The 26,820-nt window shown below is 39.6% G+C and overlaps 1 protein-coding gene and 1 pseudogene across 2 annotated transcripts; both read right to left on the reverse strand.

Annotated features, from left to right (window-relative positions):
• Positions 1 to 16,517: 16,517 nt before the first annotated feature.
• Positions 16,518 to 17,702, reverse strand: LOC143587148 (ubiquinone biosynthesis protein COQ4 homolog, mitochondrial-like; annotated as a pseudogene). Its single transcript, XR_013144829.1, has 2 exons — positions 17,499 to 17,702; positions 16,518 to 17,030 (listed from the first exon to the last, which is right to left on the reverse strand). The product of XR_013144829.1 is annotated as a ubiquinone biosynthesis protein COQ4 homolog, mitochondrial-like (transcript).
• Positions 17,703 to 20,794: 3,092 nt separating this feature from the next.
• LOC143587143 (disease resistance protein Roq1-like) lies at positions 20,795 to 22,381 on the reverse strand. The gene is made up of 2 exons (XM_077068516.1): positions 22,290 to 22,381; positions 20,795 to 21,635 (listed from the first exon to the last, which is right to left on the reverse strand). Exons 1-2 carry the CDS (start codon positions 22,379 to 22,381, stop codon positions 20,795 to 20,797), a joined length of 933 nt encoding a protein of 310 aa, XP_076924631.1.
• Positions 22,382 to 26,820: the final 4,439 nt, after the last annotated feature.

Genomic DNA, 26,820 nt, shown 5'->3' on the forward strand with positions numbered 1-26,820 from the left:
TTACTGTGGGACGTGCGCAGCCTACAGTTGGTGGAACAGTGCATAGCCGGCAGTAAAGGAACAGTATACAGCCGACCTTGTCACTGTCGGCCGCAGCCTATCCACCAACCAGCATGGCTCGTGCGTAACCCACTGTTGGTAGAACAAGAATACTATTCAGCCGGCTGTACCTTCTAGGAAACCTACCTTCGGCTATAAATACTCCGACTCCTTGGAATGGTAAGGACATCATCTGATATCTCATCTTATCTAGCAATCTCTTAATATACACTTATATTCAGAGCAATCTAGTCTGATTCTCACGCCGGAGGGTGGTCACAAGGAGGAACACCCCCTTCTCAGTGACGAGCTTACGGTGTCTGTTTTGCAGGTCACCTGAAGAACAACCTTCTCTGCTGGACCTCATCCTCGTGGGAAACATTACTTAACCCACAGATTATCCGTAATCTGCCCTGGGTCACTTAGTGTTTCTTCATTGGCGCCATCCGTGCATAAAAGCTAGAACTAATTCTTAGTTTTTTCAAAATTTCTGAAGAAATGGTTAACGTTACTCCGGTCCCAAGGCCAGTAAGTGACCAAGAAACCCCGGTGACCACAACCCCAGCAACTGGGAACACCGGCGGTTATACAAATTTTACGAACACTACCCCGGTTACCCAAGCCGGGACAAGTGCAGTAAACAATATTTCACTGGGGTTCACTGATGCCCAGTTGGAGAAACGGACGAGGGTCCCTCGCCAAACACTAGATCAAGTTAAGGCGTGGGCCGAAGCACGTCAGAAAGAGTTCCAAGCTGAGTTGGATGAACGCTTGCGTTCAGTTCAACAGGCTGACGAATTCGGCAGTACTCGCCAACATCTCAATATGAACAGTGAGTGCGAGTACTCAGACGATGAGCGGGAAGAATCCGATACCGACGCAAACCCTCGCCATAAGGCAAAAAGGAAGCGTAAGGAAACGGACTTCCAACCGACAAGGAATTTTGGAGAAACCTTTAAACCAACGAATGCGGAGAGAAACCCGCGTGACTTCTCCAAAACCTTTAGACCAACTGCTGCAAACGCAGGAAAGTCAAAGTTCGCAAGGGACATTGCGGAAGCAATCTCCCCGAGAAGTGCCAAACAAATGTCCAACATCGGCACTTATGATGGTCTATCCGACCCAGACGACCACTTGAACAGATTCATTGCGGGGGCAACCGTCAGTAACTGGACGGAACCCACGTGGTGTTATATGTTCCAGATGACTCTGGTTGGAGCGGCCAGGGCATGGTTTGATCGATTACCGGTCCACCACATCTATGATTGGGCGGACTTTCAGAACAAGTTCAGCCAACACTTTAGCCAACAAAGGAAATATACTGAAGAACAGTGGACGATCCTCAACTGCGTTAGAGAGGAGGATGAATCTTTACTAGACTTCATCACTCGCTTCAACTCCAAAAAGCTAAGTCTGGGCAACATAAGTGAAGATCTTGTTCGTGCCGCTTTCATCCAGGGCGCCGAATACCCAGAGCTTATCCGCACATTGACGGGTAAGGACGGCATGCCATCCACATGGGATGCCATCATGACGGCGGCCAAGCGCTTTGCCGAGACGGAGAAGCAACTGGGAAGGGATCTTCCCCAGAGTACACACCTCTACACGCAAAGGACTAGAGAAAACAATGTTCGGATCGCCCGGCAGAACAAAAAGAGGAAGCTAGGTATTTGGCAGTCAAGGGTAAACTTTGACACCTCATCCAGCTCTCACCCTCTTGTTGGCGGAAGAGATAACACACACCCTTCAAGCCGAAAACACCGGTGGACGCCACTCACCAAAAGCGTCACGGAGATATTTGCCACCGAAAAACTACCATGGCCAAAAGCTCCAATGATCCGGCAGCGACCTAATGCGGATCAGAGCAAATCCTGTGACTTCCATGGGACAAAAGGTCATAGTACGGAAGAGTGTACATCCTTGAAGGATATTGTTGAAACATTCGTCAAGGATGGAAGACTTGCACACCTTGTGGCATCAATCAAGAAGGGAGGAAGGAATGATAACCGGTACAGAGGCAACGGACGAAAGCCCGTTGACATCAGCATCAACATGGTTCATGGTAAGATCAGAGGAAGAAAAAGGCGAGCGACAGAACCATGCGCGTGGAAGGAAGCTGAGGTGCGCTTCCCGCGAGTGCCAGGAGGACCTAGCAAAGAAGGCCCTATCGTCATCAAAAGCCAGCTGGGGCACTACATCACTTCTCGCACTCTTGCTGACAACGGCGCCTCGTCAACGGTAATGTACAGGCAGTTCTTCGACAAGCTAGATGACGAAGACAAGGAACGCCTGGAAACGATCTACGCCTCGATGGAAGGGTTCGATGGCAGCACAAACACCCCCTGGGTATCCTATCTTTCCCCGTTACTCTTACGGACGGGAATCACTCACGCAACGGAAGACGTGGATTTTGTCGTGATGAGGAAGCCACACCACACATACGACATTCTCTTCGGAAGAGACGGGATGGCAAGATTCAACGCCGTGGTATCTTCAGTCCACGGCATGATGGGATGGCCAACAGCTGAGGGTGTAGCGATGATCACCGGCATTCCCCAGGTATGCATCGCATCTGTCTCATCTAAACCCAAACCAAAGATGGTTAATCCAACCATCACCGAACCGGAAAGATGGGCCTTCAATGGCAAATACCCTGACCAGGCCGTTTCCATTGGCCCAACAGTTGTTGATCCCAAACGCACCTTACTCAAGCGCTTATTACAGAAAAACGCTGACATCTTCGCGTGGACACCAGCTGACATGACTGGTGTACCCCGAAGTAAGGCAGAGCATAAGCTCAAATGCGATCCGGCTGTTACGCCAGTCGTACAAAAGCGCAGAGTAATGGGGCCAGAACAAACTAACACGTGTAGAACCCAAGTCAAGGAACTCCTTGACGCAGGCATCGTACGCGTTAGTAGATATCAAACATGGGTTGCAAATCCCGTTATGGTACCGAAGAATAACAAACAATGGCGCATGTGCATAGATTTCAAGGACTTAAACAAAGCATGCCCCAAAGATTGTTATCCGTTACCCGAAATTGATCTTAAGGTGGATTCGTTGGCACCGTTTCGCCTTAAATGCTTCCTGGATGCGTATAAGGGGTACCATCAAATCCACATGGCCGTTGATGATCAGGACAAAACCGCTTTTCGGACGCCCGATGGCACATTTTGTTACCAAATGATGCCATTCGGACTTAAGAATGCCGGGTCCACATACCAACGCCTGATGGACAACCAGTTTCATGCCCAAATTGGGAGGAACTTGGAAGTCTACATGGATGACTTGGTCATCAAAAGCCCTGACGCAGAAGCGATGTTGAAAGACATCGAAGAAACTTTCAACACGCTTAGGAAGATAAACATGAAACTCAACCCGGGCAAGTGTGCCTTTGGAATGGAAGAAGGGAAGTTCTTGGGGGTCATCGTCACTAAAGATGGCTTCAGAGCGAACCCTGAAAAGGTCGAAGCCATTATCAAAATGGAATCACCTACTACCATCAAACAGGCTCAGACACTGAATGGACGACTAGTGGCACTTAATCGCTTTTTGGCAAACCACGCGGATAAGTCGTTTCCTTTCGTGTCAACGTTGAGAAACTGTTTAAAGAAAACGCACTTCCACTGGACACCAGAAGCGGAAGCAGCTTTTCAGGAGATTCGGTCACGCTTGATCGAACTTCCTACGCTCACAGCACCAAAAGCGGGAGAGGAGTTAATCCTATACCTTTCCGCAACAGATAGAGCAACCGGGGCAGTCCTGCTAGTAGAGCGAAAAGGCATCCAGATGCCAATCTATTATGTCAGCCGTATCCTAACAGACGTAGAAACCCGGTACTCTACCCTCGAAAAATTAGTCTTAGCACTTATACACGCTTCACGCAGGTTAAGACGATATTTCCAGGGTCACCCAATCACCATTCTCTCCAACTTCAAACTTGCAAACGTTCTAGGCAAACCCGAGTTATCGGGACGCCTAGCCAAATGGGCAATTGAGTTGGGGGAATACGCGATAAAGTATAAGCCAAGACCAGCCATAAAAGGCCAGGTTTTGGCCGACTTTATTGCGGAAGTGTCTGCATCGCGGGAAAAAGAGTGCCAGGAAGAGGCTCAACCCTCTCCAGCACAGGACATCAATGATGTCTGGCGACTCTACACTGATGGAGCAGCCAGTAACGAGGGTTCAGGCGCAGGGCTGAAACTAACCAACCCAGTAGGCCAAGAATACACTTACGCTATTCGACTGGATTTTCCAAGTACGAATAACGAAGCCGAGTATGAAGCATTCTTGGCCGGACTGAGAATTGCGCGTAAGATGGGAGTGAAACACTTGGAAGCCCACGTGGATTCTATGTTAGTAGCCAATCAAATCAACGGGACGTACACGGCCGTGAACGACACAATGGCCCTGTACCTCGCACAAGCAAAAACCCTTATGCGCGATTTTAATGATTGCAAAGTCATACACGTCAAGCTTAGTGAAAACAAATCTGCGGATGCGTTAAGCAAGCTTGCATCATTAGCCTTCACCCACTTGGGAAAGGACATCCGCATTGAACTCCTCGAGGCACCTTCGGTCCCGCACAAGGAAATTTGTGTCATCCAAACCGGCACAGAAACGTGGATGACACCAATAATAAAATACCTTGCGGCAGGTACACTACCAGAGTCAAAAACACAGGCAAGAAAACTACGCTGTAAAGCACTGAATTATCAACTCATCGATGACATCCTTTACAGACGTAACTTTCTTGGTCCACTCTTAAGATGCGTGGACAACCAAGATGCTGACTACCTCCTAAGGGAAGTACACGAAGGCATCTGTGGAGTACACGCAGGTCCACGCGCTGTTGTAGCTAAGCTAAACAACGCGGGATACTTTTGGCCGGGGATGCATACGGATGCGCTGACATACATCAGAAAATGCAGGTCTTGCCAGCTCTACGCACCCAACACGCACCGCCCGAAGAATGAACTTGTCCCAGTCACCTCTTCATGGCCATTTCAGAAGTGGGCCATCGATGTGACAGGCCCATTTCCTACAGCAGCAGGAAATGTTCAGTTCCTAGTGGTAGCCATCGACTACTTCACCAAGTGGATAGAAGCAAAACCCTTAGCCCAAACAACCGCGAAACATATCAAAAAATTTATTTGGGAATTTATTATTTGTCGTTTTGGACTTCCACAGAATTTGGTGAGCGATAACGGCACCAACTTTGCGGACAAGAAGCTACAACAGTGGCTGAAAGAACTTCAAATCACCCACACTTTTACCTCAGTGGCACACCCGCAAGGTAATGGTGAGGTGGAAAGAGCAAATAAGAGCATCGTCGAAGGCATAAAGAAAAGACTCTTGGAACACAGATCCGGCTGGGTGGACGAGCTTCCGCACGTCCTTTGGGCAAACAGAACGCTGAAGAAGGCCAGTACGGGAGAAACCCCGTTCAGTCTCGCTTATGGCACTGAAGCCATGGTCCCGGTCGAAATTGGCTTACCCTCACCAAGGGTCTTGATTCAGCCAGAAGACAATGATGCGGAAAGACGGTTAGACCTTATGCTAACCGAGGAACGCAGAGACTTAGCCGCAGTGCGTGAAGAGAACTACAAGCGACAAATGCAAAAGTACTACAACACGCGGGTAAAACTCTGCAACTTCAATGTAGGAGACTACATACTGCGTAACAACGAGGCTTCGAACCAAGAACGCCCAGGAAAGCTGGCCCCGGTCTGGGAAGGGCCATACATTATCAAAGAAGTTCTGGGAAAGGGCGCATACCGGCTCGAAAGGCTCGATGGCACTCCCATCCCAAGAACATGGAATGGAGCTCAATTACGCAAATGTTATATGTAGATCAATTCCAAACTTGTAAAGAAAAGGCCTAGAGCCACTTCTAATGGAAATGATTCTCCTTTCACAATGTGTTGATAGCCTTACCTTTATACTTATGAACTTCCCACACTGATGTGCCGGTATTCACCGCATAAATAGGGGAAGAAGTAAGTCGTTACGTGTGGAAGGCGGCAAAACCCGCATAAACACAACGGTAAAAATTTCAAGTTTTAAGGAAAACCTCCACGCAGGTCAGATATAAGTAAAGTTTAGCCATCCTTGTAAGTGCAAGTGACGGTCTTACCCGCACAATCACGAACAAGGAGGCAAAACTTCAACCTATTATCTACCACGTCCAAAGGTTAACTTATTCTGAACACTTAGAAAATTTCAAAGGAAAAGATGAGGAAAACTTCCACGCAGGTCAGATATAAGTAAAGTTAAGCCATCCTACTAAGTGTAAGTGACGGTCATACCCGCACAATCATGAAAGAGGAAGCGAAACAAACTTATAATTTGCCACGTTGAAAAGTTAAATTATCTAAGTACTAAAGAAATTGCCAAGTTAGATCAAAACATGCGTAAAATAAACAAGGCAAGGAATTAACACAATCTTTATTCCATCAAATTCAAATATTACAAAGATTGCTGGGTGCATACCCGCATACAAAAGAAGCTATACAAAAGCAAAAATCTACGCTAATGGTGGAAAGGGATCTTCAGGATCATGCTTCAGGACCACTTCCACTTGGACCCGCACCATCAGTAGAGCGTGGCGGTTCAAGGAAAGCTTTAAGAATAGCTAGCCCATCATCAGCAGCAGCAACTTCGTTTACCTTCTCCACCACCGGATGCGAGAAGGCGGCATACTGATTCACTACTTGGTCATAAACAGCTTCAGTATCCACATCATACAAAGGGAAGTTGGAAGGCGGGATGCCTTTCTCAACAAACCCTAGACCAAGCAGGAAGCCGGCCTTTTCCCCATCCTCATGAGAAGCGTTGAGGGCTGTGCTCATAGCATCGTCATAAGACGTCTCTGTGAAGACCCGATGCACAACCTACAAAAAGAAAAAAAATACAAGTATCAAAACCTTTTCTATTTACAAAGAAAAGCGTAAAGACATGAAAAGCTTACCTGAGACAACGCTTCTCGAAGAAGCCATTCCTTGGCAACCAGAGCTTCTTGGAGGGCGGCTTGAGCTTGGTTACAGGCGCGTTCGGCTTCACTTTTATTGAGGTTGGCAAGCAACACTTCCTTTGCAGCAGCATTTTCGACGCCCTTTAGCTTCCGCTCAGTGTGGTCAAGCACGCCCCTCTGGTCCAGGATCTCTTGGAGCTTCTTCGCGTCCTCCATCGCCAAGGCATCATGAGCCTGTTGGAGCGCCTCTAATTTAGCTTTAAGTTCCTCATTCTCGAGGCGTAGAGGCTCAGCAACAGCTTCAGCCTTGGTGGCCCTTTTAGTTGCGTTCCTAGCAGTTTCCTTAGCCAGCCGAAGCTGTTCGTTAACAGCTTGGGCAGCCTTGGAACGGGCCTCGAGACGGGCCTGAACCTCAACTTCAAGGGCCTTGAATGCCTTCTCCTTCTCCGCAGCCGCGGCGGAGAGCCTCCTATTCTCCTCCCGGACAGCCCGCGCCTGAGCTACTTCTTGAATGCGAGCTGCTTTTAACTTGTCGTTTTCACGACAAAGCAGCTCGACGCGCGGCTGCATCTGGGCTAGGGGAACCCGAAGCTCATTGGTAAGCCTACCCTCCTGGTAGCTAGCCATGGCTTCCCCCAACGCACCACTGGGAGCTGCGTGACGAGCCCACTCCACGCACTCCACATGTGTGCGAAGGGTTGTTCCTCGGCGGATGTTCCATCGTGGAACATACACTTCATTGGAATCCGACCTGCAAAAAACAAAAAGCAGTTAGGAAAAGATGATATGAAAAAAAAAAAAAAAAATAGGCCAAAAGAACCCTACGCACCTGTAGGGTCAATAACAGGCCGATAGCCGCCAAACCCATCACCTGAACCCAAGGGAAATCCGTCCAAGAGGTCAGGTAGATGGGAAGGAGGCAGAGGTTGGCGAGAAGCCCCATGCATACCTGAAGGATCGGCCGTCGTTGCCGATGACGGAGGAGGCATGGTGAAGGCCGCCGCGGCCGCCGCGGTCGCCGCTGCGGAGTCCGCAGCAGAAGTAACCGCCGGCTCAGTGAAAGATGCGGTAAATATGGCACTGACAGCCGGCGGTGATGTCATCACAGCTGGAACAGTTGGCTCAACGGAGTGAGCAACTGAACCAGCGGAAGCAGGCGTAGGCGCAGCCGTCTGGGTCGTCGCCTCAGGTAGGCTGACCAAACCTACCGTCATGGGCGGGGAGTTACTCCTCCCCGCTCCACCCTGGAATGCGTCAACATCCACGCCTGCACAAAGAAGATAAGTATTAATGATGGAAAGCTATGAAGTTAAAAATAAAGTTTGTACTTACGGGTTTTCTTGAGCCTAAAAGTGCGGACAGGCGGGGACGAACCCGATGGAGCCGGCCTCTTCACGCCGCTCACCGTTGTCATCTTGGGCTCTCCGGAGGTGACAGTCGTCACAGCCTCCGGAGCGGTGGTCTTATCACCACCGGGGTTCCCCGCCACCTCCTCGCTCTCGGCCTCTGAGTCAGACCGAGGCACCGGATCGGCAGTGGAGGCCACCTTCTCCTTCCCCTTCCCGCCGGCAGCCTTCTTCTTCCGCACCAACGGAGGACCATCTGCGGATTCCTCATCAGAACATAAGATTAGAGGAATTCCAGCAGAGGTTTCAGCATTGAGGGGTCGAGGGTTGAATAACGCCTTACCTGGCCGCCTGGCGCTCAGGATCTCGTGGCCTAGCGGGTAGACCTCCACGAACCGATCCGCCGTTTGTTCTAGGATGGGCAACTCGTTCTCATCTAGAGCACGAGTACCCATCCGAGCGGGACTGTCAGCCTCCCGCGGGTACAGGAGCGACTGCAAGTCGTTCCCCTCTGAAATAAAAGAAAAGCAGTTAGAAGACAAACCCATATAAACAAAGTAAACAGAGCATACCGTAAGGAACATAGTTCAAACCGTATTCGAGGACGATCGGGATCTTTTGCGCATCCGCATCCTTCCACACCCGGCTCATCCCGAGCATCACCATCCCGGACTCCGCAAACCGGTAAACCGGAGATTGGACTCGGGAGATCTTTGAAAACCATTCCGCCTCCTGGTAGTTGGAGGCGTGAAGGCTGGGGAGAGCTTGCCCATTCTTAAATTTCATGGCAAGGGGGATGGCGCGAGCGGAGATGAAAAAGAACTCTCGCTTCCACGAACGAAGACTGCGCTCGGTTGCGCAAATCTTCAAACCCTTTATACGGGTTATCAGAGTATACCACCCCTGGATACACCTCCAAGAGTAGAAGGTCATCAGGCGGTCGACGAAGGGCTCAATGCCCAGAATCCGGCAAACCCACTCGAAGTGGCGAATCTTCGCGATCGACATCGGGTGCACCTCGGTCAGGTGTACACCGTGCCTCTCTAGGACACGGTACACAAACTTTGTCAATGGGAACCTAAGATTCCCATAGACAAAGAATGCAGCATATACCCCGATCTTGCCTCTGGGGGCATCATACACCGTCTGATGGGGTTCAGGAAACTCAGGCTCGAGAGACTCGAGCATGAACTTCCTGACGATGTACTGATATAGATCGACAGGCAGAGCACACTGGCACTCGCCAGCAGTACTCTTGTCATCGGCGTACACCCCAGCCTCCTGGGCTGTAGCCTCAAGATCGTGAGACGACATCTTGCAGATATGAAAGAAGAAAACGATTTCAAGAGAATGCTCGACTGAAAAGATGAGTATTCACCGGAAATCGTTTTGAAGATGAAGAGAAAAGTGAAAGTGTGGATTACAAAAAACCCTCTCCCCCTTTATATACTAATCGCAATTAATGCGATGAATTTAATGCGGAAGAGAGAGAAATCGCAGGTGCAATGAAAATATGACACGTGGCAAAAAGCAAGCTGGCAACAGCTGTTGAAAGGACGCATACCATTAATTTCGCGGCCACGCGCCTGAAAAATCGCGCCCACGCGCCTGAAAAAGCGTCTGGAATGACCAGGTACTGTCACGTCACCATAACTTCCTGCAAGTCCTGACACAGTCAGAAGAAACCGTCGCACGACGTTTCAGCAGTTTGGACTGTTCTTATCCTTTCACCAACTCTTCGAATTTCAAAAAATTTCAAAAAGATTCAAAAGTAAGCGGGAAAATACCCCTTACCTTGGCAACCAAGTAACTGTAAGACAGGTGCGGGTACAGTGTTAAGGCAAAACCCTTCACATACTTAGCACCCGCAGGGAATTAACGCCAGGAACACCTTGGAAGTAACCGTAAGACGAGTGCGGGTACAGTGTTAAGGCAAAACCCTTCACATACCTAGCGCTCCGCAGAGAATTGAAACCAAGAAGGATCTTCTGGGTAATGCTTGCGGAAACGGGAATAACATCCACGCATAGCGGGAACGTCGAGAACTACATTGTTTGAAGCTCCAGGATGGAATTGGTGGTTTTATCATAATTGATCACCATGTTCAAAACTACCAAAACCTCATGGAGAATCCACACGTGGGACTCAACGCTCCTGACTTGCGAGGAGGTTACAGACCTACCCGCATCATACCCAAAGATCAAGCAGGAAAGTCGGGAATTTCTGCAAGTGACAAGGACTTCCGCGGGAAGAATCCCCATGGAAAACCTTAAAACTAAACCCTTTTCAAAACCCTTTGCTTAAGTCCAAAAGTTCACCTCACTTTATTAAACATTCATGAGAAGAACATTGGACTGGGGGGACTTGAAGAGGTAGGTCCCAGCAGAGCCCAGTTGGACCCGCAGGACTCACCTTGAAGAGAGACGTCTGCGCAGAAACCAACTGGATCCGCAGGACCCACCATGCTCAGAGACGTGACGTCCTTACGCGCAGTACGCAAGCTGTTCCCGCATGAAATGCCTCCCAATGGTGAAGTACTCTGCCTGTTCCCGCAGCTGCGGATACAAGCCATCAGGGAAGGCCACCCGCGCCGCAAGGCTACACGCACAAGGCACTTAGCTCTCAAATACAGTTGTCACCTGAAGGAATGAGCAAGGCGGGAATACTCCCGCCCAAATGAGCCAGTCCGTATGCTTCTGGAAGATCTTTTGTACTATACCTACCAAGGTATGGGCAAAACAGACGATCTGACCAGAGCAGCCCATGAACCAATCACAGGGTGACAGCTCAGCGACAACAGTACGAGGAGGAGCACCCTCTAGTACTGTTTCACTATTAGCCGCTGCCTACTCACCAACCCTTACTGTGGGACGTGCGCAGCCTACAGTTGGTGGAACAGTGCATAGCCGGCAGTAAAGGAACAGTATACAGCCGACCTTGTCACTGTCGGCCGCAGCCTATCCACCAACCAGCATGGCTCGTGCGTAACCCACTGTTGGTAGAACAGGAATACTATTCAGCCGGCTGTACCTTCTAGGAAACCTACCTTCGGCTATAAATACTCCGACTCCTTGGAATGGTAAGGACATCATCTGATATCTCATCTTATCTAGCAATCTCTTAATATACACTTATATTCAGAGCAATCTAGTCTGATTCTCACGCCGGAGGGTGGTCACAAGGAGGAACCCCCCCCCCCCTTCTCAGTGACGAGCTTACGGTGTCTGTTTTGCAGGTCACCTGAAGAACAACCTTCTCTGCTGGACCTCATCCTCGTGGGAAACATTACTTAACCCACAGATTATCCGTAATCTGCCCTGGGTCACTTAGTGTTTCTTCACCAAGTTTATGCATTACTAATTATTTGATAAATATATATATAGGAGAATAAAACTCGTATGCCATAATAAATGATCTATTTTTAACGATTTCTTCTTATGAATGCCTATGAAAGAACATTTTATATAAGTTGAGTCGATTGTAAGCTACTCGTAAAATGTTTATAACAAGTCGCGCTGCAATGAGCTCAAATCCAAACTAAAATTTAAATTGAAGTTTTAAACATTTAACAAACGAGGTTGGACCTAAGTTTCACAAACCAAGCTTAACTAGTCTCAAGAGACTAAATTGGTTCTTCGTTTATATATATAATACATAATAACTTTTATTTTACTTAATAAATTTATAATTTCATAATAAATAATTGCTATTTATGCAAAAAAAACTAGTAAATGAAATATAATAAATTGGGTAAGCATTAAACTTCTCTTTTATTAATAAATACATAATTAACATATCTCAATTTCAACAAAGAAGAAGTATACACATGATACCTACATATATGAAAGTTTTTACTAAGACAACCTTAATATTGAAGGATATCTTAAGACCATTGATGCTCTTACTTAGAGTCCCAATGTTCGAGCTACATTTGGTACCTCGCGTTAACGTGCTATAAATGTTAAAAGATTTTAGTAGCCGAGACTAAGATGCAATGAAATATTATAAATTTATGAAAGCCGGTAACAAAAAATTCACTTTGGTTCATTTCATATCTATGATGACTTCAGATTTTGGTTTTGAAAGTTAATTTGAACTAAAAATAAGTATGAGGATTCAGTTTATAAAAACTTTTACGTAATTAAACCCACAACAAGTCGATTCATTAGTCATGGTCATGGGTTGTAATGTACACCTTAAATGATATCATCTATTTGTGTTGCAATCACTAGATATAAAAATGGGTTTTATCACCAACTTGTAGTGATGGGTTTATGTCCCCGGATCACATAGTTTTCTTTGTTAACATAATTAGTTAGGTAGCATTCCTGTGGGTGGTTTTTTGACTTTTTAAAGTTTAGTTTGGACCATCGATTCCAACTGAATTCTTTATCACAAACTATAATAGTTATAAAAGAAAATTTGGTCCAAAAATGTTTTTTAAATTGATGTTTTGTATTAAAATTGCGGTTATGAATTCAAACAGAATCCTATGATTAGTGGTCCAGTGACAGAGACATAGTCTAGACTTTTAAACACAAATGCTACACATCAAGTAGTAACATAAGCCACTTATCAAACTTACTAGAAACATTAATAAATGACTAATGTTTTGAAACAATAAATGACTAGAAACATGTTGGCCTTCAACAGGTTAAAATTAAAATACACTTTTTTTAATATGTAGTTTAAAAGGTCTAACCTGCTAGCTCGTTTAACCTTTTTTATAATCAACCCGTTTAACATGTCAATATGTTTACGACCATTTACAACTAGTATACAACTCATTTCCAACGCGCAAAATCCATTTACAAACCACAAACAAGTATCTCGATGCAGTGAGTTGATAAAGCAGGTTCAATATATTGAAAGATTCTAAGGACTAATGGAGGTGGTCGAAAGACACGAGTAAAGATTTTTCGATGAGATTGATTTTGGAAACTACTTGGAAAGTTAGAAAATACCGGTTCAAACTACAATTTTGATTGGAATAAATGAGTTTTTTTTAAGCTACCATATTCAGTTGGAGGGTTGAAATTGGTCTTGGGAAAAGAAAAATGCATGTTGTATGTGCCAATTCATGTCCGCTATGCAGAGAGGAGGTAGAAACGATTGAACAAACCCTCATTGCAACTCTAGTTTTGCAAGGGGTGAGCATCTGGTGTAAAGTCCCTCCTATCTTTGCGTTTTAGATCCTTGGGAGTTACCAAGCAACATAAACACGTCAAGGCAAACAAGGTAAAAAGAAGGGTTTAGTCGTTAATCCTATTCTCATCTTGGGTTAGTGGAAAACCATAAATGAGAAGGTTTTCGCAAATAAGGTGTTAGTCCCAAAGCTTCTCGAGGAAACAAAATCTATTGGATTCTTTTGGGCCAGATGAAGCATATCGAAACTTAGTTTGGAGTGGGATAACTAGGGTACTTTTAATTTTTAAGATTTAACATTGTGTATCGGGTGTACTCTTGACTTCTAAGTTAGACTTAGCGCCAATCAATCGATTAAAAGTTGATATTATTAAAATTCTATACCCCTTTAATTAAATACTCATATTATGTTTCTAAGAAAGGAAAATTAGACATGGAAGTGACATTAACAATAATTAAAGCATCAAATAATTAAAGCATAAGACAAATATAAAATGTGAGGTTTGAATCTCGGCTATCATGAAAATGTTTAATGCATCTTGAATTCATACCAAAGATTCCTTTATTATTATTATTATTATTATAGTCTAATTAAGTAAAAATGTCTAAATTTGACACCTCTAACTTCTTTACTTTATTTAAAATGTACCATTTCAAGGATAAAGGGTTTATATTCCTTTGTGCGATTTACCTTCAACTCAAAACTTGCTTGAGCTAATTACAAAGGAGTTGTTACAATTTAAATTTTAACTATCATTATCATCATCTATGAACTTATTTTGAGATAAAAGAGATGTCAAAATCAATGATAGGACTTCTTTTTGTGACAAGAAGACTAGTGTGGTCCATTTTGTATATCACAAGTTTTTCCTTCCTCAGACTTCATTATTTGCTTTTTGTTGATGTTGATTTCATTTTCAGTTCATTGAATTTTTGACACATCATTTATGTTCAATTAATGATTTTGGCCTTGAAAAAAAATAAAAATTTATTGTGTCAATTTGATCTCTAAAATGGTGTGCTTGGCTTGGTCACCAATTGTTAAAGTATGTTATTTAAATGGCTTAATAATTGAATCAAGTCAATTTATATCTTAAATCAAGTGTGAAGATGCAAGTAAGATTAAGACAAGTTTGAAATTGATTACATCTAATCTCTACATAAATTGATGTGTGACTGTTTGGTAGCTACTTAATAGTCATTAAGTGGCATTAAGAGGCTATCTCTTAATGGTTTATAGTCTCTTAATGGTTAAGAGATAACCTTAAGTCTGAATGGTTAAGAGACTACCTCTTACTGGTTACTTTTTAACCATTCAGACTTAAGGCTACCTCGTAGCAATTAAGAGGCTACCAAACAGCCAAAACTGAGTTCTGCGTCAAAGGATAACGTCTAATGTGTAAAGAAGATACATATTTCTAGTAGATAGCGATATTGATTGTGAAGTGAAGCTTAAGTGTCTTCGTTAGCAATCAAAAGGGGACCGCAAAGTCGTAAGATAAATGTTTTAGGAAACTAAAAAGATATTTGCGTGATTGACAACTATAGTTCATAAACCTACTACATAGAAAAAACGAACTTGTGGGTGTCCATCGATCAAACAAACTCGTGTTGATTAACCTTAGCAACACAAAAACATGTTGCTACTACTATTTGCTTCATTAACAAAATCATTTAGTCAAAGTAGTGTTATTAGGAGAAGACATGGTGTCTATTATAATGCCAGAGTGAGTTGACTTTAGACATGATTTAGGAGCTACATGAACTACTCCATAGTCCCTACATTTGCATGATACATCTATTGACAATCTAAGATACAAATGCTTTAAGTATGATACAAAAGGTTACCAATGAATTTAGTTAATGTTATGACAACATAGTCAGATTATGTCTCATTTATAGGTGCATAAACCGGGTATTTTCAACCGGTTCCTGGTATGGTCAACGAAAGTCAAGAATCGGGTCTGGTAGGAACTGTTTCCGGGTATAGTCGGGTATCTGACCAGGTTTTGCGGGTTTTTATCGGGTTTCAGATAGGGCCGGGTCGGGTATGGACAAGGTATTGGTGGAATCGGTTCCGGGTCGGTTCTGGTTCGGGAGAGAAACCCAAAACCAGGTCCGTGCACACTGGTTGGGTAGGGTCGGGTCCGGTTCCGGGTAGGAACCGTCGGGTCAGGTCCGGAACCGTTTTTTTTCACCTCTAGTCTCAATATACAACATTTTAATTTTTACAAACATACTTTACCTCCATATAAAAATGTTTTGATAATTTTATATCAACATAAATAAAAATAAACTCATCACCACGGTATATTCGAAGCTTTAGAAAGTATAGAGATCAAGTGACTTCCAAAACTATGGTGAATGAAGAAAATTTGGCATATATTATCGTATAATATTTACATTTCTATGAAATTATTACCAAATATTATATAAACTTTGTAATTAACAGTTACATATTTGAAGTCTGAAGTGATGGGTTCCTTCTTTTTCAATACTTAATTTTTATTCTCATGTGTTTGTTGCTTTTCTTTAAATGGTATACGGGTCAAATTTTGTCACATGCTATCCTACTTGTTTACTTTCTTGTAATTCACAAGAATCATAGACTTACGAACCTCTTATTTACATAAACAAAATAAATATTACTATGCAAACAGTATATTGTGTCAACTATATAAAATTGTATTTGAAGGTATACATAAAAATAAAATAATACATGTATATAAAGAATTAAAGATAATTAATTAAATGATTAAGAAACGAACCAAGTTTGAGCTATATCTCTCTTACATTAAGCAAGTCAAGCTCTAGCTTAGGCAAGCCAAACTCTTCTCGTTTATGCAAACATAAAAGTTTATTGTTAAACATTTACCAAAGAAATTTAAGAACATAATGTAAATGGAGATTAAATATTGATGAATCGCCAATGTGGGGTAATCCTCTTATTGGCGTAAAGCGTAAATATTGAAGTAACACCTATATTATCATTTACTAACTAACTAACTAATTAACCAACCAAACTACCCTTGAACGGAAGGATCAGGTGCAGGTATAATACCCCATTTTCGCCTCACTTCCTCCAAATCTTCATCAAAATGTTTCTCATAATAAACACACATCAGGTCCGTTGCGTTCAAACCTGCCCGAACCGCCCAAGGGAAGTAATGCTTATAAAACAAAGATCTTTGTTTCTCACTAAACCTTGCGGTTCCTCCAATGACAGACAAGAAGCACATTGGAAGCAGCATTTGCTCAAATTCTATGACTTTTAACGCTGACTCACCGATCAAATTTGTTGGAAGACCGAAAAGGGTATGCCAGAAATCATGCACTTCGCGCGCATGCATTGCCACGTAAGCGAGTTCTTCGGTTTCCATAAACCTTACCGGCGGTCTATCGTCTGGTGAGAAGTTTCTTGACCCCATGAACTTTGCGTACGCAGCACCAAACGTGTTTTCTGGTAGGTCCCACGCGTGGCCCACGTTGTCGGATATGACACGTGGACGGTCCAACAGTACTTCCTGGAATATGATAAAATTACAAATTTTGTCCTTTAAACATATGCAATTTATGGATCAGGTCCTCTAAAAAGTTTATTTGCAGGCGATGTCCTTTACATGACATGTTTGTTTGATTTTCGTCCTTTTGACTAACTGGCATCCAAAAACCCCGTTAAGTCTTGGCATGTGAGGGCATTTAAGTCTTTTTACGCATACTATTTAAGTATTTATAATTAAAAAACAAATTAAATATATTATTAGACAAAGAAACTAAATAAAAATATGTTAAATGAAAACCCCATTAAGTCTTGACACGTTTGGATTTAACTGAGTTTTTGGATGACAGTTAGTCAAAAGGACAAAAAGCGAAAGTATTTTGTCATATAAAGGACACCGCCCGCAAATAAACTTTTTAAAGGACCTGATCCATAAATCGCATGTATTTAAAGGACAAAATTTATTATTCTGTCTTATTGATAGAAGTTATACCCTGCCTTCGGGATGCCTTTTCATTCTTTCGAGTACCCTCTCAAAAGCAGGCTTTCCGGTTGTTTCCCCTAAAGCAGCGATTAAATCAGCTCTCCTGGGGTCCACTAATGCACCGACTGCTGACCCGAGAGCAACTGCAGCCTATTGCCAACCCCTAAGCCGCACTCGAGGACCTTCTACCATCGTGGATGTATGCTTCAAAAACGTAATACAATTGATGTTAGAAAAACTAAAAAGTTTATAATTTTATTAAACTACCTAACTTTTAATCAGATACAGAAACAAGGATATCTACATTTAATCAGATACAGATTGAATTTTGGAGCCAATATGCATGATTGACTTGTAGTGTACTGTCACAAGAACCGAAATCTCAAATTTTTCCTAACGTTCGATAACTTTAGCTACAACACACGACTGATCAAAATAAAATTATAAACTTTTATTAACGCGCAGGTCTACCCCCCCCCCCCCAGTTGGTCCACCTTCATATTTATATTTTTTTCATTTTTTAGCTACAGTACCATAATGAGCGTAATCAAGACCGACCGAATTCGTGTCAAATTACCGCCACAATTCCTGAGACCGACAACACTTGTATTTTACACCGCCCAGGTTTGCCGACCAAATAAACATCGTTTTAAATATTTTGTTTTGTTATATGTTAGTCTTTTTATATGTTAATCTGACAAACTAATTTTTTGGGGTTTAACGCTCAAACTTTACCAACGACGTCTGTACCCTAATGAACACGATATTTACCGAATTCGCGTCGACTCATCGTCGTTTTCACCAACGCCCGGGTTTCAACGCTAGAGTTTTTTCAGCTGCCCGGGGTAGAAGAACTAGTTGTCTATAAACCGAGAACTAGTTCACGACTTTTGTCACTTAGGTAGCGTTTGGTTTGCAGTTAGCGAGTAGGCTAGAAACGGAACACGTATGAATGTATGATTACTTGAAAACTATAACAAATAAGATTCTAATCACATTTTCACCCTTACAACTATTGATCATCCTATTGTACAAGACACAAAAACATAACTATTAGTTTCGGAATCACGGCTTGCCGACCAATAACAACTTAACAGTAAATTCACTTCTAACTTGTCTACAGGACCTATAATTCTGATAAAATTATCTGCTAATGTATAATTAATTACAGTTGCTTAGGTAACAATGTAACATATAAAACTAATAAATAATTACATAAACAAAATTATGCACAGATTAATATAATAACGGCAATAGACAAGGATTAGAAACTATTATAGTTATTACCGTGGTTGATAGAATTAGGGTTCCGAGTGAGTATAAACGATCTGACTCGTTAGGAATTTGGGGGTTTTCATTTCATAACTGATTAAACTGAAACCGAAAACCGAACCGAACCCCAATTTAACCGAAAACCAAATAACAAAAATTGGGGAAAATTGGGGTTCGGTTTCTGGTTCTATAAATTCTCGATTCGGTTGACTAAAATAACCTTAACAATTAGGACTGTTTATGAACCGAGGTTGGGCTGTTCAAAAAGCTTACGGCTTGATCTGACTCGTGGCTTGTTTGTTAAAGCTCGAATAAAACTAACTAAAAAAAACTTTGTATAAATGCAAACTATTACTAAAAACTATTTAAAAAACACTCTTATAAAAAAATAAAATAATTATAGAAAAAACAAACTTTTTGTAAATAATAATTTTTTTTATTCTAAATAAGAATAAAAACTAGTTATTTAAAAAAGTTTATTTTAAAAATATATAAAAAAAAGAAGTAAACAAAAAAGTTTAAAAAATGTGTTTTAAAAGTACAATAATAAAGTATATCAAAATGAAAAAAAAACAACGAAAGATTGATTCATATTAATGTATAACATGAAGGAAGAGTATACTGAGTAGAAACGGGGGAGAGAGAGGCACGCTTAGCAATTGGTTTGATTTGAAATTGGGCAGCTAAGTTCGACTTGGTGTTGTAAAAAAATTTCAGTTTTAAATTTCTAAAACTCAAAATGTCTAAAACTTAAAGTTAAAAAATAAAACGTACACACAACGAGCAACTATGGTGTAACCGAGGGAGACTTTGCTCGTGCTTGGCTCGTTTTAAAACCGAACCAAGCCGATTGGCTTGTTTTAAAACCGAACCAAGCCGGTTGGCTCGTTTAAAAACCAAACCAATCCGAGTGGCTCATTTTCTAAGCCGAGTTGAAATCGAGCAAGCATTTTTTAAGCAATTTTTAAATGAGCGACAAACGGTTTAGATAAGCCTAAATAACCATTTCTTTAATTTGATATCTCCGCTCACTCTAGTTTTATCTTAGCTCAAATACATCGGCCCACTCTCTATAATTTTCTCTAGGCCCAAATAAAATAATCTTAAACTAATAATAAACAAGAAAAAAAATAGTTTTTATCAGGTTTATTTTGTTGAAAATAGGTCTAAATTTGGGAATAAAAAAACATGGTTTATTCTGTTGGAAACCGAAACGAATTCTTATTCGGTTTTCGTTTTCGACCAAATAAAATTCCAAGCCGAACTTAATAACACGAATACTTTGAAATCCAAACCAATGAACACCACTAAGCCGAATGCCATACCGATTTTGTCGCTTTAGTACGGGTCAGTACTAGTACCATTGAAAATACCGAGAAATACCAGAAAACAAAAAGACAATACCGAAACCAAAACAAATATTATAATATCCACATGACCACATGAACTCTAAATTATATAGGGGGTAAACAATTTAGGGAAAACTTATTTATGGCTGTTGAGAGTGAACTTCTTGTGGATATTGCCACTTCACATGTCTGCTTGTTATATCCAAAATACGGGTTTGGTTTGACTAGAACCGACTCGTGTTTGTGTGTGTTTCGTTATGCTAACTTGGTATTCTTAGAAGTATTGAAATCGCTCGTGTGTTCATTGTGACGGACACAAATTATTCCTTATAATCTATGTTCAGTATAACCTAAATATTGAGTTAAAATCTCATACTTAGAGAGCCTATGTGAATAATCAAGAATTCATATATGCATAATCAAGAAAGTTTTTCCAATAGAATACAGAATCCTTCATTTTACAACCCTAACTAGTTGATAATTTACACAATACTCCTTGTACTTTTACAGTTTTACATTTCGCACCCTAACCATGACTCATTATTATTACATAACACAAATTGAATGGTAACATGAAGTACATGATCTGGTTCCAACCCTCCTTTGATCATCTTTCCATGAACATTTTAGGCAAGACCCAAATCACCAACGCTCGTATATGTTTCCAATGTTAGCCTAGTCTTTTCACATATTTCTAGCCACTCCATCATCAGGAGTTTCAAGCTTTTTCAGAATTTCGTCCTCCGGGATACATATTAATCTATCCAAGAGTCTCATCCACTCGGTCTTGTCTTTGCCACGCAGAAAAGTGCCTAAACTTATAAGTGCTGATGGATGTCCACCTAACTTAGAAACCATCATTTTTGAAACATGCTCCAAACCTTGTACAGGCTCACTTTGCCCAAATGCATGCCTACTAAACAGTTCAATATCCTCTTTAACATCTAACAACTTGACGTTGCATGTTACAACATTGTGAGCATTCAACAGATCCTGGTTTCTAGTGGTGATTATTATTCGGCTTCCATTACCAAACCAATTCTTGGATCCAGCTAACATCTTTAGGTGGTCAATGTGGTCTACATCATCAAGGACAATTAAAACACTGTTTTGTGACAAGCTTCTCTCCATCTCGTATATTCCATGTTCAATGCTCTTTAAGATCACTCTTGATTTCAGAACATTTGAAAGAATTTTCTCCTGTAATGTTTTCAAGCCATGCATTCTTGATTCGGCTCTAACATTTTCAACAAAGCAGCATCCTTCGAATTCATGACATATTTTTTCATAAAGATAAGATGCGAGAGTAGACTTACCACTACCCCACATCCCACATATTCCAACCATCTGAACATCACCTGAGCCAACTTTCAGAAATGATTTCAACTCTTGCATGCGGGTCTCTACACCAATTAGGTCCGTGTTGGCACTTACTTCAGCACTTGCTTGAGTACGTGCCTTCAATTTAAGCAATAATTTCTGTTTAATGTCTTCACAAATATTTTTGATGGCTTTTGCTTCACGCCTGCACATTGCATAAATGAGATAATAATTTAGTTCATACGCACATACACACAAAAGAAAAGGACAAAAACGTTTCTATCCAATCCGTACCCATTTTAACAAAATCGGTAACCGACTTTATCCGTAACATCAAGATTAACCCAACATTCAGTGCTTCACTATCTCTCAAAGGTGTGAAGTACTTTCACATAAAACAATACAAAAGGAATATTGGTTTTAAATAATTTCAAATATACCCTAATAAGAAATAACAGTTCCAGTTTCACTTTTGGCTAGTGTTAGTCCCGACTAAAGGTGCATAGTTGAGATTATTTAAAACCAATATTCCAAAAGAAAATGCATCCTAGAATTTACATTATAACAGAATTTGACAAAAAAAAGTCAATAACATAAATGCTTTATAATGATCACCATGTTGGAAAAGATGTTATATTTTTAGTCCAACGATTTGTGAAAGTAAGAAATATTGCAAATACATTTTGCCATTACCATGAGAAATACCTAATGCTTTGTTCTAATAAATAATGAAAGAATATAAGATTATTGCTATAGACTAGTTGGTGTATGTAAATATCATATGTATAAATATTTGAAGAAGTTAAAGAAGAAAATTACCCATTGGCCATGGTCCGAGGCTCCCATCCAGAAATGTTACCTGCCTTCACAAGTGCCTTTCTCCAAGGTCCAACCTTGTTCCACCTTTTGAAGTTCAACATATGCCGGACAAGCGCTATCCCATAATACCATTTTTGTTTTCTCACTTCTGAGGGTTTCACGTCATAAAATATAGAAATAACGGTTTGCCTTCTCTCATCCCTATTTTTCATAATATATGCAAGTTCATCCAAGCACCAAGTAGAGCTAGCATAATTTTTTGAGCATACAACGATGGCTATCCGTGATTGCTCAATAGCCTCAGAGAGGAATGGGCCGATGTTCCCCTATGACGTCCTTCTTCGACCTTGCAAGTGAAGATGTGTCGATCTTCAAGAGTCGAGAATAAATGATCTACAAATGTCTTGCGGGTATCTTTTCCTCTAAAACTTATAAAGACATCATACTTCCACGATTGAGAAGATTCACAATGTTCGACTAGTTGCGGAAACCTGTTGACTTGTTTGAAATTGATTAATATATATTATATATGTAAATGAGGTTTCATCAATTATGAGACTTTTATCCAAAATTTGTTTTTTGCAACTTGATCATCAAGATTTCCCACTTGTTACCAATTACCTCCAAGTTGTTAACTCAATTAGATATTTAATGTTAAGTCAAGGGTAAACCAGTTTCACTTGAGTTTTTAACTTCATCAATATGATCCTAACTTCAGGGCCAAAATGTAAACTTTAATTAAACCCACCCGTTGTTCCAGTTCGCCCTTCACTTTCAGGGAATTTTTTACCAAAATGGTGTACTTAGAAAAAGTATTTACTAATTTAGTGTAGTTTGAAAACTATTTACCAAATTAGGTATTTTCTTGAAACTTGTTTTTTTCTCTCATATTTTAATTGGATAATCCAAATTCTTAAATTAACATCTTTTTAAACATTTAATTTTATCCACTAAAATATTATTTTAACATCAATTCCCCCTTTTGTAGTTCACAATCTTTTTTTATCTTGAATAATTCTATTAGCATTTTTTTTATTTATTGATTGACGTTACAGTGTACGCAAAATAAATAAATAAATAAATAAATATTCTTTCAAAACACAAATTTCTTTCACACAACCGTTGTAATAAAATTAATAATCGTAAATTAATTACTATTTATTTTGCTACATAGTCATAGTTTTTCAACAGTATTGGATTTAGAAAAAAAATATATTTAAAAGTAAGTTATATAACTTGCATCGTTTATATATATAAAAAATCGGAATATATAGCTATGTGTATTTTTCTTTATGTTCCAATATTAATTGTCATTGAAAATATTATATTTTTCGTATCACAAGTTATAATGAATGTCGTACTTGTACAAACACTATGACGAATTAAAGCGATACAGTCCGAACAACATCTTAACCCCAAGAAACTTGTATTGTGAGTAGAACTTCATTTTCAATGAAATTTATAATGCAACATCAAGAAATTTTTTAAACACTTGCGTCGTATTCAGTTTTTTAAAGGTTAAAAAACTTATTTTAAATGGGATTTTTTTTCTTAGAACCAATACTATTGAATATTGTGATGGTGTGTCTGAAATAAATTAATAGTTAATATAATATTATTTTATTACAATACTATGTATGGTAAATATTTATAGTGAACAATAAAAAGAAAACTATTAATAGAATAATAGAATTATTCTTAATTATGAAAGAGGAAATTGGTGTTAAAATAATATTTTAGTTGATAAAATTATATGTTTAAAAAATGTTAATTTAATAATTTGAATTATCAAATTAAAATATGAGAGAGAAAAACAAGTTTTAAGAAAATACCCAATTTAATAAATTGTTTTAAACCTACGCTAAATTGATAAATATTTTTTCTAATCACACTATTTTGGTAGAAAACTTCACTTTCAGGGGAGTTCAACAACCAAAAGAAAAAATTGATTATACGTTTTTGTGAGATGTATTTCCAATCTCTCAAAATTTTAAATTATTTTACTGGTAAATAGTAAACAAAGAGTGTTAATAAATGAATAAAATAATAAACAAACTAAGAAAACTCCTCCCTCCCCACCCCACCACCCACCCACCATCACATTATTTAACGTTAAAATAGATCTCTCGATGGCTCAGTTACCAAAAAAAAAATATATTTTATATGAAAGTCATATAAACTATTTTCGAATTCTAGGCCGAGATTTTTTTTTATTTTCTATTTTTTAACTTTTTGAACGGCGATGCTAAATAAACATTTTGGTTTTTCTTTACTTTTTTATTTTTTTCGTTTATAATTTTTTAATTATTTTTTAAAGGATAAGCCGAGTTTCTTTTTTTTTTCTTTTTTTTTTGAAATGGGGGGATGCTAGATAAACAATTTTGGTTTTTTACTTTTTTTTATTTATTTCGTTTTTGAGATCCTAAAGGGTAGACGTAAGGCTGTCTGCATCTTACCCTCCTCAAACCCTACCATAGTTTTGCTATTTGTGAGATATACCGAGTACTATGGTGATGATAATGATAATGATAATGATAATGATAATGATGATGATGATGAATTATTTTTTTGAGAGATTTTTTTTCTTATAAAAATAATATGATGTAGGTGATTGAGGGTGTACCATAAGGATGTGAGGAAATGATCTAAAGGTTGGAAATGGTGTTTCCCAGTTCCCCTCGTTTTTGGAGTTCTCTATTGAACTTAACACTATAAAATTGATTTCTTTTGAGAACCCCTTTGAGTTTTAAAAACTCGAAAAAACTTAACATAGCAAAAAAATTTTTTTAGTTTTTTTGTTTACATATATGTAATACGTAGGTTACATGTACGTAAAAATTGCAATATTTTTTATAAATATAAAATTGATTTCTTTTGAGAACCCCTTTGAGTTTTAAGAACTCGAAAAAACTTAACATAGCAAATTTTTTTTTATAATTTTTTTGTTTACATATATGTAATACGTAGGTTACATGTACGTAAAAATTGCAATATTTTTTATAAACCGAATTGACTTTTTACATAGGTGTAACTAACGTTTACACTAGTGTAATCATCACTTTATTTTCTCTTCTAATTCCTTTTTTAATAAGATTCAATCTCAGCCAAATATTCTATACCTATTTATATGATTGTGTGGTCAAATTGAGTTCTTAAAGTTCTTATAACTTATCAATTTCTTAAAATATTCTTCCCATATATATATATATACATGATTAATTTCTTTTGAAAAATATTTTAAGTTTTAAGAACTCAAAATAACTCAATGTTAATATTTTTTTTTATTTTTTTTACACATATGTAATATGTAAATGCAAGTAACGTAACGTAAATAAAATTACAGTATTTTTTATGCACCGAATCGACTTAATACACATGTGTAACTAACATTTAAACTTGTGTAATCATCATACATATTTATTCTCTCTCCTGATTAATTTTTTAATCAGATTTATTCTCAGCCACATATTCAATACCTATTTAATTGATTGTGTAATCCATACTGAGTTCTTAAGTTCTTATAACTCATCAGGTTTTTAAAATATCCTTCTCTTATATATATATATATATATATTATATATATAGAGAGAGAGAGAGAGAGAGAAGTTCAATTGGGAACTAAGAAAAATATGCATAAAGTACATGTGTAATTAGGGGTAAACTTGTCTTTTAAACACAATTCACTTAACTTACAAGTTTGCCCCTCATCTGTAACCATATTATGTTTCAGTTTTAAATTAACTTCCAACTCACGATTTTTAAACGGAAACAACTTTTTCATGTGTTAATATTTTTGTAAAAATATTGCATTATGAAAACGATTCTCTTTAGTTTGAGTATAACATTGTTATAAATTTTTCACTAATATGTTATGTAAGGGTGTTCATTGTCGGTTTTGATTGCTTTTAAGTAAAGCTTGTGAGCCCAACCGTTAGTACCCATCTTTTGTCGTCCAAAACCAAAACTAAGCCATTGAAAATTGAAACCAGACCATTATTAACGGTCTGGTTCAGGTTTGGTTTCACTGTTTAAGTTTTGTTAATAAAAATTTGTTTAAAATGATTATTAATTTCACTATATCCAATTTCAACTAAGTCAACATATGATACTTGAAAGCATAAAGGAAGTAAAAAAAACCGACTGAAAGTAAAAAAACCCAGCCCTGAAATCAAACCGATGACCGATTTAAACAGATTTAAGGTTTTAAAACCGAACCATGAACATTCATAATTGTTACGTGATTAAAGGGTTTGCTTTTAAAAACCTGTTGCATCGTGCGGACACCCGTCTATTAGGATTAGTGAAGGCCTTTGGGTCGGGTTCGTTAGTTGACGATTTGAAGACAAAAGGGGCGGCCCGTTTAATTATGGATGATAGCCCGCTTGGAGTTTTCTTGGTCCCTAAGTCATTTAACCTAATTGTTCTCTATATATACCATTGTCATGTATTGTAATCTTTGTACCGTGCTTAATAAAAATACCCTAGTTGCAGCCCGTGGACGTAGGTCGCCTTGACCGAACAACGTAAAATCTCGTGTCTCTTAGTTATTGCTTTCAATTGTGAGTGTGTGT

Source organism: Bidens hawaiensis, unplaced genomic scaffold (assembly GCF_021521415.1).
Source record: "Bidens hawaiensis isolate Kalapana, Puna unplaced genomic scaffold, B.hawaiensis_p1.1 tig00035159_1, whole genome shotgun sequence".
Taxonomy (NCBI): domain Eukaryota; kingdom Viridiplantae; phylum Streptophyta; class Magnoliopsida; order Asterales; family Asteraceae; genus Bidens; species Bidens hawaiensis.

Bases quoted from the DNA above. Each gene is read 5' to 3' on its own strand.
- LOC143587143 (XM_077068516.1), bottom strand. From the start codon at position 22,381: ATGGTATTATGGGATAGCGCTTGTCCGGCATATGTTGAACTTCAAAAG. The intron at 21,636-22,289 runs GTAACATTTCTG...TGCAATGTGCAG, and splicing joins AAAGGCACTTGTGAAGGCAG to GCGTGAAGCAAAAGCCATCA.